Source organism: Panthera tigris, chromosome B2 (genome assembly GCF_018350195.1).
Source record: "Panthera tigris isolate Pti1 chromosome B2, P.tigris_Pti1_mat1.1, whole genome shotgun sequence".
Taxonomy (NCBI): Eukaryota; Metazoa; Chordata; class Mammalia; order Carnivora; family Felidae; genus Panthera; species Panthera tigris.
The window spans coordinates 31,965,400-31,978,877 of NC_056664.1; the positions used below are offsets into that span (position 1 = coordinate 31,965,400).

Here is a 13,478-nt window from a genome sequence, read left to right on the forward strand (position 1 = left end):
GAGGCAAGTGTCAGGGACTGGGGGTATGGGCTGGGCTCCAAGAAGAGAGGTAGGCCTCGGTGAGACTGAGTAGGGTCCCAGAGCTACTGCAGGACAGGGAAAGGGAGAGTGTTGTGACCTTCGGGCTGGTGGGACTCAGCTGTGGGGTTGTCATTCTGCCGGGGACAGGCTTTAAGGGGGAAAGACCACCGGATGGGGACTCTGTGGTTTCAGGAGATAAGCTAGTGATTGGAGGCTCCAAAATAGAGGAGGATCAGGACTTAGGGCTGGGGGGCCAGTGTGTGGGCTTCTACTCACCCTGTCACCTTTCACACCCATGTCCCCTTTGAACCCGGGAAAGCCATCCTCGCCCTGAGAAAAATGGGGGTGAGAGCTCATCAGAGACGATGTGGAAGGTGGGGGGAGGGGTCAGGAGGTAAAATGGAGCATTTTAGAAGATATGGGTAGAAGGGTGGATTTCAGAGCTGGAAAGCAGCACAGGGCAGGCTGGAGGACAGGAAGCAGGGGAAGAGCTGGACCAAAGGGGTGGTGCTGGGCAGAATGGAGGGAGGTGCTGGGAAGCTGGAGGCACGCTGCTCACCTTTTCACCCTTATGGCCCTTCAGACCACGAATTCCATCCACACCCTAGAATTAGAAGGGAGATAGAGACAGGGAGATCAGGGATGGAGGTTGGGAAGGATTGAGCTCCTGAGATCCCAGCTGCCTCCCCCAACCATAGTGCTTTATTTCCCAGCCTGGTTGTCCATTACCTTGACACCTCGAGGTCCCGGATATCCTAGAGGACCCTGAGGTCCAGATGGACCCTGGAAGAAGAAAAAGAGATACCTATAAAGGGGTCTCAGGGTGTGACTTATGGAGGCCTTGGGGGGTGGAAGAAATGGAAGAGACAACATTGGAATCTCGATAGGGATACAAGGCATGGGACCAAGAATACTTCAGCCACACATGAATGATAAGCCAAGGAAATTCCAAGGATTTTGAGGCCCCAAAGTCTGGGTAGAAACTCCTCCAGGAATGAAAGCAGGCATGGACCATCTCACCTGGTTTCCTTTGGTTCCAGGAGGACCTTCCTTCCCAGGGTGACCCTGCGGGTAAAGGAAGGAGAATGTGACATCTGGCCACTGTTACCTTCCCTGCACCCCTTCCTTCACTTCTTTAGCCCAGCTTTCCCTTGTGACCCTAATGAAGCCTAGTGACCATGGGCAGGCACCACCAGTGACCTCCTGGTGTAAGGAACACACTATGTAGATAGTCACCAAAGTCACTTGGAGGTCATTCACTGGGGTGGAGGGTCATGTGGAATTTGGATTAAGAGGTAGGGACCCACTCACCGGAGGTCCATCTGAGCCAGGCATGCCAGGGAGCCCTGGTTTCCCTCGGGGACCCTGCAGGAAGACAAGGAGGCTCAGGGTCACCAGTGGGATCAGGTCACACCATGGCTGAAGCCCCAGCCACACATTTAAGGCTCTCCCTACACCTCCCCCGGTGTATCTCCTGTCCCCCAAATCACTTAGTCACTTACCTTCTCTCCATGAGGGCCAATGGCACCCTGGGGCCCAGGGAGACCCTATACAGAGAGAGAGAGGAGTCACAGGAGCCCCACAGGGGTGGACTACTCTCTCCTATAGCCAGCATCCCCATTCAGAGCATGAGTGGTGAAGGCTTGAGACCTTTAATTTCCATCCAGGGTCTGAACCACTGTGGAAGCCCAGGGGAAGTTGCTAAAGATGGGGAGGGGTTGGACAGGACAACTCACCTGGGTTCCAGGAGTGCCCTGTTGTCCAGGAGGTCCTGGCTCTCCCTGGGGTCCCTAGAAACAAGCAACCAGGCAAGGATCAAAAGATGGTGACAACAAACTTAGGGCCAAGAGCTGAGTCGAAGCAGGGGCAGCAAGAGGGCAAGAACCAGAACCAAGCAGGGAGTCAAAATGGAAACAGGACCTTGGCTCAGGGCCAGGTGGTGTCTCTGTGCCCATTACTCACCAAGCTCCCTTTGGGACCATGGGGACCATCCATGCCTCGGACTCCCTGAAACATGAGAGGGGCGTGAGCAGGCTGGAAGATGGGGCCAGGGCCCTGGAAGGACCTGTGGTTTCTGAGAGGCCCAGTCATTCCAGAGGGTGGGATGGGGCAGCCTGACATCGGTCAGACCTCCAATTCATCCCAAACCTAAGCAAACATAGCCAGCCCAGATCCACAGGGCGTAGGTCTATGGGTCTGTGGGTTTGTGGGGTTTTGTTTTTCTTCAGAATTTTTTTTAAGCTACCCTCAGAGCCTTTAGCACAGTGCACCATACGGCCCTGTAAGAGCACCTGGGAGTAAGGGCTGGAGCAGAGCTGGGGGCTGGGGGGGAAGGGAGAGGAAACCAGAAGTGTGGGAGGAAGAGGCAGCTAGAAAGGTTGGAGAGTTGGAAAGGTCAGGGGGTGAGGTCAGGGTCAGAAGTCAGGGATAGTCACATACCGGGGGTCCAGGAATACCAGGTGGGCCTTTGGGGCCAAGGAGACCTCGAGGTCCCTGCAATCAGGTGAGGGGAAGATATGGCATGTGTGGGCGAGAGGTAATGTGTCTCCTTCATGCCCATGCTGCTCCCCTGACATCCCCAGAGACCCCCCTCACCAAAACCCCTAGACACTCACTGATTCTCCAGGCAGTCCCCGAGGCCCAATCTCCCCATCGTCTCCCTGGAGGAGGAAGACATGATGAAGCAGCCTCACCTTCCCCACTTCTCCCATACTGAGTCCCTTCCCTAGCCACAATACTTACCCGCTCTCCATCCTCACCAGGGGGGCCAGGAAGGCCCTGGGCACCAGTATCACCCTGGAAAATGGAGGAAGAGATAAGAGGGGCCTCAGAACCCCCAATTCAGGCAGATACTGACCCTCTTTAATTAACCAATCAGTTTCACCCATTGAGTTCCTCCTGGGACCCTCAGCCTCCTCCTCTTGCCTTGAGATCCCTACCTTCCCACCCCTCCATGGAAGGTCTACCCCTCATCACAATGCACTACCCCCAATATACTCACCCTATGTCCCTTCTCCCCAGGTAGCCCTGGGAGTCCATCAAAACCTCGGTCACCCTAGGGGAAGAGGGCAGCCCAAGTGAGGTCCCAGCCCTTTACCCACCCTATCCATCCCTACTTTGTCCTGAGTGCCGCTTCATGGGGAAACCTGGGGAATTTAGTAATCCCCAGAGCTTAGATAGTGCTAGAAGCCACAGACATCAGAGAGGGACCCATACTTGTTACCTTCACTCCAGGTTCTCCAGGCATCCCTCGAGCTCCATCAGCACCTGCTCGGCCCTGGGGTGCAAAGGAAGTGTCAGAGCAAACAGAGGCACATTCCTTCACACTTTGTGTGTGCCCTCTCTCCCACCCACACCCACCACACCCCCACTCACCCTTCGCCCAGCCTTGCCAGGAGGGCCTGTGAGGCCTTGAGGTCCTCTGGGGCCCTGGTGAGGGAGAGTCAGGGGCAGGGTTAAAGGGCATAGACAGAAAGGGAGGCCCTGGATGGGGGATCAAATGGGTGGGGCTTGTCACCTGAGGTCCTAGGTCTCCAGATTCTCCTTTCAGGCCAGGGCTCCCAGGCTGTCCCTGTGACAGAGAAGAGAGGTGGCTATGTTAAATGATACACCCAACAGTGACTTCAAAGCCCTCCCCAAAATAAGCAAAATAACTTTCAACATGGTCCCTTTCTAGAACTATCCCTACCCCCCACACACACACAAAGAACTCCATACCCCAATACCCCACTCACTCACCAAGGGTCCAGGGCGGCCTGTGTATCCCATGGGGCCAGGGGGTCCTCGGAGTGCCAGCTAGGGAAGCAGGGGACACAGCAGAGCTGAGGAAGAGGTAGCTGGAAACTCCCAACCCCAGTACACCTTCCACCTTCCAAATTTGCACTTCCACTCCTTGTATTCCCCCAAACCTTACTCTCAGCCTCAAACCAACCCAGACCTTACCCTCCTCCACAGTTACTCCAACCTACCCTTTCAATCCCTCCTAAAGTCTTCATTTGCCCTCCATGCCCCTCCAGCCTTATTTACCCGTGCTTGCTGCAGTATCGCCTGGGCCTGAGCCTCCTGGGCTGCTACCACAGGGCCCTTGTCACCCCCACCACTGCCAAACCGGAACTGAGGGGCAGAGAGAGAGGAAGGTGTAGGTTCTCTTCCAGGAAACCCATGTGACTCTCCCAACCAGAGGCTTCATCCAGAATTTCTGCCCCATCTCCCAGGTTCGGGGACAGCCCCACCCCATGCCTTCCTCCACTGTCTCCCACAGAAGTTTTCCAGATAATCACATAGAGATTTTCAGAAACTACTCGCATCTTCCTCCCCTACTCTCTGGCTTCTTCTTCTGGGAAAACTCTCCTAGAGTTTTTAGAAGTTCTAGACTTCCTGAAATATAGGATTTTCTGCCCAGTTCTAGATGATCCATGTTTGGTTCCAGGTCATCTAATGAGATCTAGTCCATCCACCTCAAAGATCAATCTCTTTGAGTTGATGGTCTTTAGAGAATCCTCCTTTGCTCTCCTGGTCTTCTGGTTCTTGGTGACAGTACATGATTCCCCTACCTTCCCCATTCCAAAGCCCAGAAGACAACTCACTGGGAGCATGAGCGATGTGCCAGGAGGTCCAGGGGCCCCATCTGATCCAGGGAGCCCTGCTCGGCCAGGGGGGCCCTGGAGTGGGGAGAAAATGAGGATAGGTGATAGGTAGGGAATGTTAGGGTCCTGGCATCATTGTGAATCCGTCTACAGGATAAATGTAGACTTTTCTAGATCTTTCCTGAACCCTCCCACTCCCACAGAGAAAAATGAGAGGGAGACACCAGATTACTCCCCTCCCCATCCAGAGCCTGTCCTCCTTTCTGGGTGTTGGAGAGCACACCAGCCCTTTGTTCATTAATCAATCTGCTAATGAGGAGTTATTGAGCATGGTGCCCCCATTGGGTTCTAGAGGCTCCTATGCAGCCCTTCCCTCATAACACACACACACACACACACACACGTGCATGTGCACACACGCTGCCCCCTTACCCTCTCGCCAGGGTCTCCAACTGGGCCTGGGTTGCCCTGGATGCCAGGGGGACCAATCAACCCCTGAGGAACAAATGAGGAGTGGGTCAGGTGTGGCATTCACATAGAAGAGGGGTATGTGGCTGAAGAGTGGTCTCTATAAAAGAGATTTGAGGATCTTGGAAGCTTTGGAAGGATTCTCCAGAGTTCCAAGAAGGAAGCCTGGTCATATGTGGAGAAGGCAAAGATGATTGTGTAAGTAGGGTCTCTGAGAAAAGAATGGAGGCTAAAGGTCACAGCTAGACTCACCGCAGGGCCTTCTGGGCCAGGAGGCCCCTCCACCAGCATACCCTGTAGAGCCAAAGGTTGAAAGTCAGAGGCTACAGGGCTAGCAACCCACCTCCTTTTCTTCTTCCCCCTGCCTTCAGCTCAGTGATCAACAGACCAACTTACAGGTTCCAGCACCGCAGGTTCCCCCTTCTCTCCCTTCAGCCCCCGGGGTCCACGGGCAGCCTGAAGAAGACACACATGTAACCCCCAGTGGGACCGGTGAGCACCCAGGACACCAATACTACCCCCATCCTAACTCCTACTTTCTTTCATTCCCAGATCCTCTGGACACCTCCCTAACCCTACCCCCAAAATCCCCCAGCCCTCTCCTAAGACTCCCTCTTCCCAGACCTCCCAAGCCTTCCAAGGAGACCTCAGGGCCCTCCACCTCCCAATTCCCAGCCCCACCTTAGCAAATACACTTCCTCATCTCCCTTAGGACCTCTTTCAGGAAGGTTTTCACCCCAACCCTTTCTGGGATTCCAAACTCCCCAACCTCCCCCAAACTCTCTCTGACCCCAGGAATACTTAGAACTTTAAGAAAACATCAACATCCTTACCCTTACCCCAATCCACCAAATAAGAATCTCTCTAAGATTGTGGATTGATTTTATCTGGGTTTGGAGGGAGGGCATGGATCCATATGAGAATCAGATATAATCCATGAAGTCTTTTCCAGAAAAGAAAAGGTGTACACCTTTGTGCACAGAATTTTTCTTAGAATTTCAAGGGGTTCACAAAGTTCAAAACTCTCCAGAGATTAAACATCCATACTCTAAATAGATTTGGAGATCAGGCCCCCCTGATATGCCAAACTCAGACCTCATAACTGTTTTTTTTTTTTTTTTTTTGGAAAAATACAGCTCTTGGACTGTTGCTCAAGCCCCAGAGCAGACTCCCCCGGCCCCGTTCTTCTCCCAAGAGGGACACTACACCCTTCCTTTGGCCCTCATATATACTCCAAGCCCACCAGTTCTTGCTTTTCTACACTTCTCAGATGTCCACTCCCAACACTAAGGCCAAAACCAAGATAAGGATGGGAAGAATGGAAATCATTCCCCAACACCCCCAACTCTCCCAGCAAAGATCTTCAGAATGTACCCCTCCACCTCCATCCTGCCAAACAGCAATGACCAACTTCTGAACTTTCCCATATCCCAGATCAACCCCAAATTTCCAAAAAGCAGCAAAAGGGAAAGGCAGCAGAGGGTTCAGAGTGGCAATATTAGAGAAGGGAAGTGTGGGATGAGGCAGCAGTGTAGAGGAGCCAGCTCTAATTGCAAGGCAAGCAAAAGATGAATGGAGTAGACAGGAAATATCCCAACTGAGAGGGAGTGGTCGAAGACCTGGGAAACAATTAAGGGAGACATTTCAAAGGGACAAACACTTGGAAACAAGAATGATGCCAGGGCCAAGAAAAATTAAACATGGCCAAGATAGCTAGAAAATGAACTCGACAAACAGGAAGTGGTTGGACAGACAGGAAACAGCTAAGAAAAGAGGATCCAGGAAGTGGACCTTCAACAACAACATGGCTACCATGACCAAGAGAAAGAAGAAGTTCACAAAACAGATAAAAAGTGACTCCTGGAAAGGGGATTATTACAATGAAATGTGATTCTTCCAGAAAATACAAACATTGAGGCTAGAACACACAGGAGGTAGCCATGACAAATATCTAGGCCCACAATGGAAACTTTTTGGATTTGGATGACCTGAGACACACAGGAAGTGGCTTATTAGCAAAGGAAAGCTAATGAAGACAGCATGAAAAACCAGAAGCAAAACATAAATAAGTTCCTTTCAGTACAAATTTTCACAGTCACCAAGATGGCCATGGCCAGAGAAGACAGGAAAGGGCAGACAGGAAGTGGCTGTAGGTTAGAAAATATGACACAGGAAGTTAGATCATTTGGCAGCAACATGGATAAGAAATTGTTTTTACCAAGAAGAAATGATGGAGACAGACTGAAAACGGACACAAAGTAGGGGCTTAGTGACCAAAAGCTTTCTGAAATACAGCTTTATTAAGACAGAAAGTGGCCAAGAAAGACAGGAGGTGGCCATAGGATTAAAAAAGAAAGAAAATACCAATTTCCCTGGGAAGAGGAATCCATGAGGAGTCACAAAGCAAGGTATTTGGCAAGAGAAAGCAGAAAGCAATCCTTTCAAGCAACATATACAACTTATATGAACAGAAAATGGCAAATCATCAATGGGAAGTAGCTTGCAGCCAACAGACAAGAATCAAAAACAACAGGAAGCAATTCTTAGAGCTACCACTGGAGGTCAAGAATGGAAGAGGAGCTCCTTTCACTTACGGCTCCCGAGTGGGCTGTCTCCGCAGACAGGGCAGGGCCAAGCTCCGTCTCCTCACGATAATCGTCCCCATAGCCATATGTGTAATCGTAGGGCCCTGCTGGGGGGTCTGTGCCACCCTCCCCATAGTCCTCTGTCAGGAACCTGTCGGCTGTGGAGGGGACCTGGAGATCTGTCTGCTCCTTCCCGGGGATGGGGAGGGAGAGGGGTAGATGGGGGCATTAGGGCTGAGAGGAGGTTTTCCCTGGACCCAAGGGTGTGGCAACTTCTAGCCTTAAAGGATTCTGAGGGTAACTGGGACTGGAGTTTTTCCCCCAAGAAGAGCAAGGGAAATGGTTGCATAGAAAGGGGAAGGCCATCAAAGACCCAAAATGAGGAGGGATGCCCCAAAAATGGGCCTGGTGGGAAGAAATGATAAATTACAAGAAGAAAGAAGGATGGCCGGAGGGCTGGACACAGAGTAAACAGTCCATGGAGATAATGGTAGACAAAGGATTCCAGAGAACAAAGAAATGGATGGAAAAACTGAGAGAAGAGAAAATGTGACAGCACTGGACAGAAAATGACTCCTGGGAAGAGAAATACAATACAGAAAATAAAACTTTTTGACATCGACATGGAGAGGTTACTCCAGAATCAAAGAATGGAAGGAGACATGGACACTGAAGAAAAATGGCCATACTTAGAAAGACAAGCAGACCAATAGGTCTGGAGTGACTGGAAGGCCGCAAATGGATGTGACAAAGAACCCTCCGGCCAGAGGAATGGCTGATTCACCAAGATGACATGGGGCAAGGGGGGTGAGTCACAGATGCCCACTACCCCCAGCGGGGGTTAGGGTTGGGGATGAAGTTACCTCCTCATGGGGTGGCAAAGGGCTTGGTTCCAGGGTTCCTTCCTCTCCACCTGGGGTGGGATCCTAACCCCAAGGGGAAGGGGAAGAGTAGCATGGGGTGGGAAAGGAAGGAGAAAGGTTAGCGGGAAAGGAGGCAAAGCAGCACCTTGTCCCCCCACCCCCTCACCCCATGGGCAATGTCTGTCTGTGCTGGGGGGTGGGGGTTATCTCAGATCTTGCAGCCCCTTCGGAGGGGGGACAGTTTGGGGAGAGTGAATCTCCGAGGTCATAGAGGTTTGGGGGCACAGATCTGGATGCCCCAGCTCTACCTGCCGGTAACCGCTTCCTCTGGTCCTGGGGGGGGCCCGGGCAGTGGGGGGAGCTGCCCGCCGAGCTGGGCGTCGGAAGGGGGGAGGATGGCCCCGTGCTTGGCCAGAACCTCCAATTCGAGAGGGCCTCCGGCCTGGTGAGGGGGGCGCCTGCCGGGCTGCTGACCTCTTGGCAGGTGGGGTAGGCTTTCTGGGAGGGGTCCGACGCCCCCTGGGGGAAGGGAGCGCCCTGCGGTTGGGGCTCGGTGGCCTCTGCAGCAGAGAGACATGGGAGGGGGCAGTGAGGAAACTCCTATAATCTAAATATATAATGTCTCTTCCCACATGTTAAGAGGGGAGGAAGGTGTCATAGGAGATGTTTGCAAGGGGTGGCAGGAGGAAGGGGAGAACTGATGGGGTCCCTCAAGTTTACCTGATAATCAGGGGTCGTCCCTGTAGTCATCTCATCGTAATAGGGGGTCTCGTAGTCATAGAAGAAAGACTCAGTGGGCTGGGGTTCGGGAAGGGGCAGTGGGAATAGTAGGAAGAGGTAGAGGTGCAAGAGTGAGGAGAGGGAAATGAGATAGTGTGGGAGTTTGGAAAAAAGGGTAGGAGTTGAGGATGAAAGGAGAGGTCAGGGGGTCAGGAGAAGATGCGGAGAGGTGGGAAGGGGGGGGTGGATCCCACATGTGGGACAGAAGCAGAGACATGATTAAGAGATTGACCATCTAAACTTCAGACCACTGACCCCAGATCATATCTCACCCCTAACCATCTGGACCCTACCCAATCCAGAATTCCTTTCCCTCCCCTCCCCCACAGCCCCTTACTCTGCATCTCCATATGCAGGGGGCCAGAGACTGGGCTCCTACACAGAATCCCGTAGACCCAGCCCTCCTCTGGGATTTTCTCTATCTCCTGCTCCTTCCCATTTCTCTTCCTAGGTCTTACCATAACAGCTTCCTTCTCGCTCGTTCTGTCTCTCCCCTTCCATGCTCTCCCATCTGCCATCCTCTGTCCCGAAATCTTCCCACACACACACACATACACACTGTCCCCCAATCTCTTAATTCAAGGAAGGGATGGGAAACCCAAGGACACAGTCCCAGAAAGACTGGCAGAGGAAAGGAGACATGAGCAGGGGACACAGCTCCCAGCCATGAATTCTTCATAATGACACTTTTTATTTTTAATTGAAAATAAAAAGGTTGATGAATGAGGACTGGGAGGAGGGAGTGATGAGAATAGGGAGGTATGGTTAGGGAGCAGCCCTAGTGGAGGGGAGGATGGGAGCCCAAAATAGTATGGGGAGCTCTGGAACATTGGGGGAATTGCCCTGGAGAGGTGTATGGGTACCTTCCCTCCCTGGGGTATGCTGTGGTTTGGGGTTCACCCAGTTCTCTCACCTGTCGCTGGGGTTCCTGATTTTGTGGCCTATGAAGTCTTGGTGGCTGCTGCTTTGGAGATCTCTGGGCCCTGTGAGAGTGTTGTTTCTGAGGTCTCTCCCTCCAAGCTCCCTCACACTCCAGCTCCTTCTGTTCACAGGATTCGTAGGCAGCTTGCACCCCTGGGACAATGACAAGCTCCTGGATGTCACCCTGCAAAGACACAAGGAAGAAACACCAATGGAGGGAGGCAGAGAGGGCCTCAGAGAGAAACAGAAGGTAGAGTTTGGGACACAAGGTAAGAGCCAATCCTATGTAAAACAACATAATGGGAGAAGATCATTATCAGCCTTTTCAGTTTTCAAAAGACCTTCTCATCCATAATCCCATTGGACCTTCACAACAACTGGGAAAGTCAGTAGGATAAGGATATTTACGCCTATTGTCTGATATATTCCATTCAGAAAAGCTCAAAGGGACAATGACTGCCCCCAAGGTCACTTTCAATGGTAGACTCAAGACTAGAATTCAAACATTCCAACTCTAAGTCCAACACTGTTTGCCTACCTCCTGCCCCTATGGTAATGCATCAACTTTTTCACAAAGGCCCTGGAAACAATGGCCCAACCTTAGTTGCTTTGACCTGCCAATGGCAGTGATGATGATAATTCTCAGAACCTCTAGAAATGGGGGAGAGGGAAGCCATTTTTGAATTCCAATGGCATTTACTTGTGCCCACACATGGTACTTAGCACACCCTGCCTTATATTGTAGTTTGGGGTTATTGTCTCATCTTCAAAGAGGAGCCAGGAGCTGCTAAGAATAATAGAGACCTTATATTACTCTTCTGTGTTCCCCCTGAAACTGGGACAGCAGGTATTCAGAGAATATTGACTGGCTAGGTGAGAGGATAGATGGATGGATGGATGGATGGATGGATGGATGGATGGATGGGGGCTCAAATGCACCACTGGCTGGAGGGTTGGTGGATGGTGAATGAGCGAATGAATGAATGAAAGAATTGGTGGGTAGATAAATGGAGGTGAGAAATAGAGGAAACAGAATGGTAGGTAGGTAGGTGGATGGAAGGGAACATGTGAATGAATGAATGATTGGATGGAGAGTGGTTGGGTGAGGATATAGGTGGGTGAATGAGTGGATGAATGAATACATGCATCCTCATATGTATGGGTAGATGGGCTGGGTGGGTGGATGAATGAAGGAACTAATGGATGGGTTCAAGATGGATAGATTGATGGATGAGTGAAGAAGAAAGTGGCAGGGCAGAGGAAGATGGGCAAGCGTGTGGATACAAACCTGAATGCTTGATTAGTGTGTGAGCACATAAATGAATGGGTGGGAATTACACGAGTAAATGAATGGGTGGGTGCAGATAGAGATATTAGTTAAAGAGATGAATGGATAGGCGGACTGATGAAGACTGATGGAGACATCTGTCCTGCCATATACATGGGCACCTATTTCTCCTACATAGAAAATCAGCCCTGAGGATAGGATATGGAAATACAAACTCATAAGAGGTCAAATGAAGGGTCACGGCATAAGAAGATGGAGTACTGGTCCCAGAAGGGGAACAGACACAAGATATGAGACCAGAAATACCTCTGTTCTCTGTTTGTTACCTCAAACACTTCTTCATCCAGGATACGGGCACCAAAGATAATCACTCCATGGGTGTCCAACAGCGGACGAGCACTTCGGGGGAGAGGCCGGGTGACTCGCTTCTTGCAGTCAACTATGAGGGTGACAGACTGGCCCTTCACAGCCACTGCCACACGGTGCCACCTGGTCATGGAGGGAGCGGTTCAAGTGACTGACGGACGGGGGGGCGGGGAGTCAACAGGGCTGGGGAGCAATTGATGGAAAGGTTGGAGCCAATGACAGTAATCGTAGTAGCATCATAACAGCTACCATTTGTTGAGTGTTTACAATGCACCAGGCACTACTTTTCTCATTTGATTCTCATGATTCTCATCCCTATTTTACAGCCCATAGAAACTGAGACTTAAAACAGTTAAGTAACTTGCCTAAGGCACAGGCAAGGATTTAAACTCTAAAGCCCAAAATCTGGGCTTGAAGTAGCTGAAGCCCAAAACCTGGGCTTGAAGTGTCGCTAGGTTGGTGACGTGTGGCCAAAAACGTTGGCAGGTTTCCTAGTTTAGGGAGTAGGGGTTCTGGGGCACTGGCCAGAGAGGAGCTCCTGAAGGTGTAGTCCAGGCAGACCAGAGGAGCAAACTGACTTACTTGCCATCTGCTAGGCTGAGGCCTCGGAAGACTGGCTGAGCAGGGGGTCGAGGCCTTCCAGTCTGGTCCTCATACAGGAAGCGGAAGGGTCGGCCAAGCTCCAGGCCCAGCTGTCGGACACCCTGGGCACTATAGAGAGTCAGGAGGGGAGCCTGGAGGCCAGGGCGGGTCCGGACAGCAGTCAGCAATGAGAAATCTTTGGGAAAACCTCCTGGGACCCGGGAGAGACATAACCAGGTGGAATGAGAGGCACAAAGAGCCAGAAAACCCTTCCCTTCTGGTGTCTGATTCCAGACCCCACCCCATGACCTACCCCAGCTCTCACTAGTTCACCATGTCACCCATACCTGGGAAGAGCTGGCGGGTGGGTGCACTGAGCTGGGCAGGTCGGGACACTCGGTAGGCCACATCAGCTGGACAGATGCCTCTCGCCCTCCGGACACCATCAGGAAGGGAGGGGAACCTCAGGGCCCGGAGCACATCCACAGGGGGTGCACCTGGGAAAGTCCATAAGGATCAGGAGAAGGGACACACCCTCAGGATGGCCAAGATATGGGGGTATTTGGGATCTAGAACTCCACTTCCTGGGGCTCAAACTCCCTGAAAAGAAAGGTCACCTCTTCCTTACTTGTCTCTGAATGCCCCTTAAATGGACGGGAAATCAGAGTCACCTGGGAAAGGGCAGCACTGGCCCTGTATTTAGCTCCATGTGACCCCTGCCCCTCTCCCTCTCAGTGTGTCTCACTCAGTCTCCTCTGGTCTTTGTCTTTCAGCCTATGAATCTCTCTCTACTCTCCACCATCTCCCCTTCTCTCTCTCCGTCTTACTCTCCCTGTCTCCACATCTATTGATCTTTGTGTCTCCCTGTCTTTCTCCCTCTCTCACTCCCTTTCTGTATCTCTTGGTCCCTGGGTCTCTGGCCTCTTTCCCATATCTCCAGCACAAACAACATCTGGGCAATCGATCATCCTGGGCACAGGAGGTGCAGGGGGGCCACCAGGCAGGGAGCAGAGAGGCA

The 13,478-nt window shown here is 51.8% G+C and overlaps 1 protein-coding gene across 2 annotated transcripts in view; it reads right to left on the reverse strand.

The window, feature by feature from the left end:
- The window catches only part of COL11A2 (collagen type XI alpha 2 chain), a 29,744-nt gene that overhangs the window by 13,980 nt on the left and 2,286 nt on the right, over positions 1–13,478 (reverse strand). Inside the window, exons 2-29 of one of the 2 annotated variants that reach the window (XM_007093234.3) lie at positions 12,808–12,957; positions 12,461–12,671; positions 11,839–12,001; positions 10,217–10,408; positions 9,244–9,321; positions 8,524–8,586; positions 7,670–7,849; positions 5,472–5,531; positions 5,328–5,369; positions 5,040–5,102; positions 4,608–4,682; positions 4,048–4,134; positions 3,760–3,816; positions 3,539–3,592; positions 3,397–3,450; positions 3,245–3,298; positions 3,023–3,076; positions 2,764–2,817; positions 2,637–2,681; positions 2,461–2,514; positions 1,984–2,028; positions 1,758–1,811; positions 1,524–1,568; positions 1,333–1,386; positions 1,042–1,086; positions 751–804; positions 581–625; positions 298–351 (exon numbers count right to left, since the gene is read on the reverse strand). In XM_007093234.3, coding sequence (XP_007093296.2) covers positions 298–351; positions 581–625; positions 751–804; positions 1,042–1,086; positions 1,333–1,386; positions 1,524–1,568; positions 1,758–1,811; positions 1,984–2,028; positions 2,461–2,514; positions 2,637–2,681; positions 2,764–2,817; positions 3,023–3,076; positions 3,245–3,298; positions 3,397–3,450; positions 3,539–3,592; positions 3,760–3,816; positions 4,048–4,134; positions 4,608–4,682; positions 5,040–5,102; positions 5,328–5,369; positions 5,472–5,531; positions 7,670–7,849; positions 8,524–8,586; positions 9,244–9,321; positions 10,217–10,408; positions 11,839–12,001; positions 12,461–12,671; positions 12,808–12,957 — 2,186 coding nt within the window. The remainder of the gene's footprint in view (positions 1–297; positions 352–580; positions 626–750; positions 805–1,041; positions 1,087–1,332; positions 1,387–1,523; positions 1,569–1,757; positions 1,812–1,983; positions 2,029–2,460; positions 2,515–2,636; positions 2,682–2,763; positions 2,818–3,022; positions 3,077–3,244; positions 3,299–3,396; positions 3,451–3,538; positions 3,593–3,759; positions 3,817–4,047; positions 4,135–4,607; positions 4,683–5,039; positions 5,103–5,327; positions 5,370–5,471; positions 5,532–7,669; positions 7,850–8,523; positions 8,587–9,243; positions 9,322–10,216; positions 10,409–11,838; positions 12,002–12,460; positions 12,672–12,807; positions 12,958–13,478) is intronic. The other variant, XM_015542528.2, reaches the window with a different exon arrangement.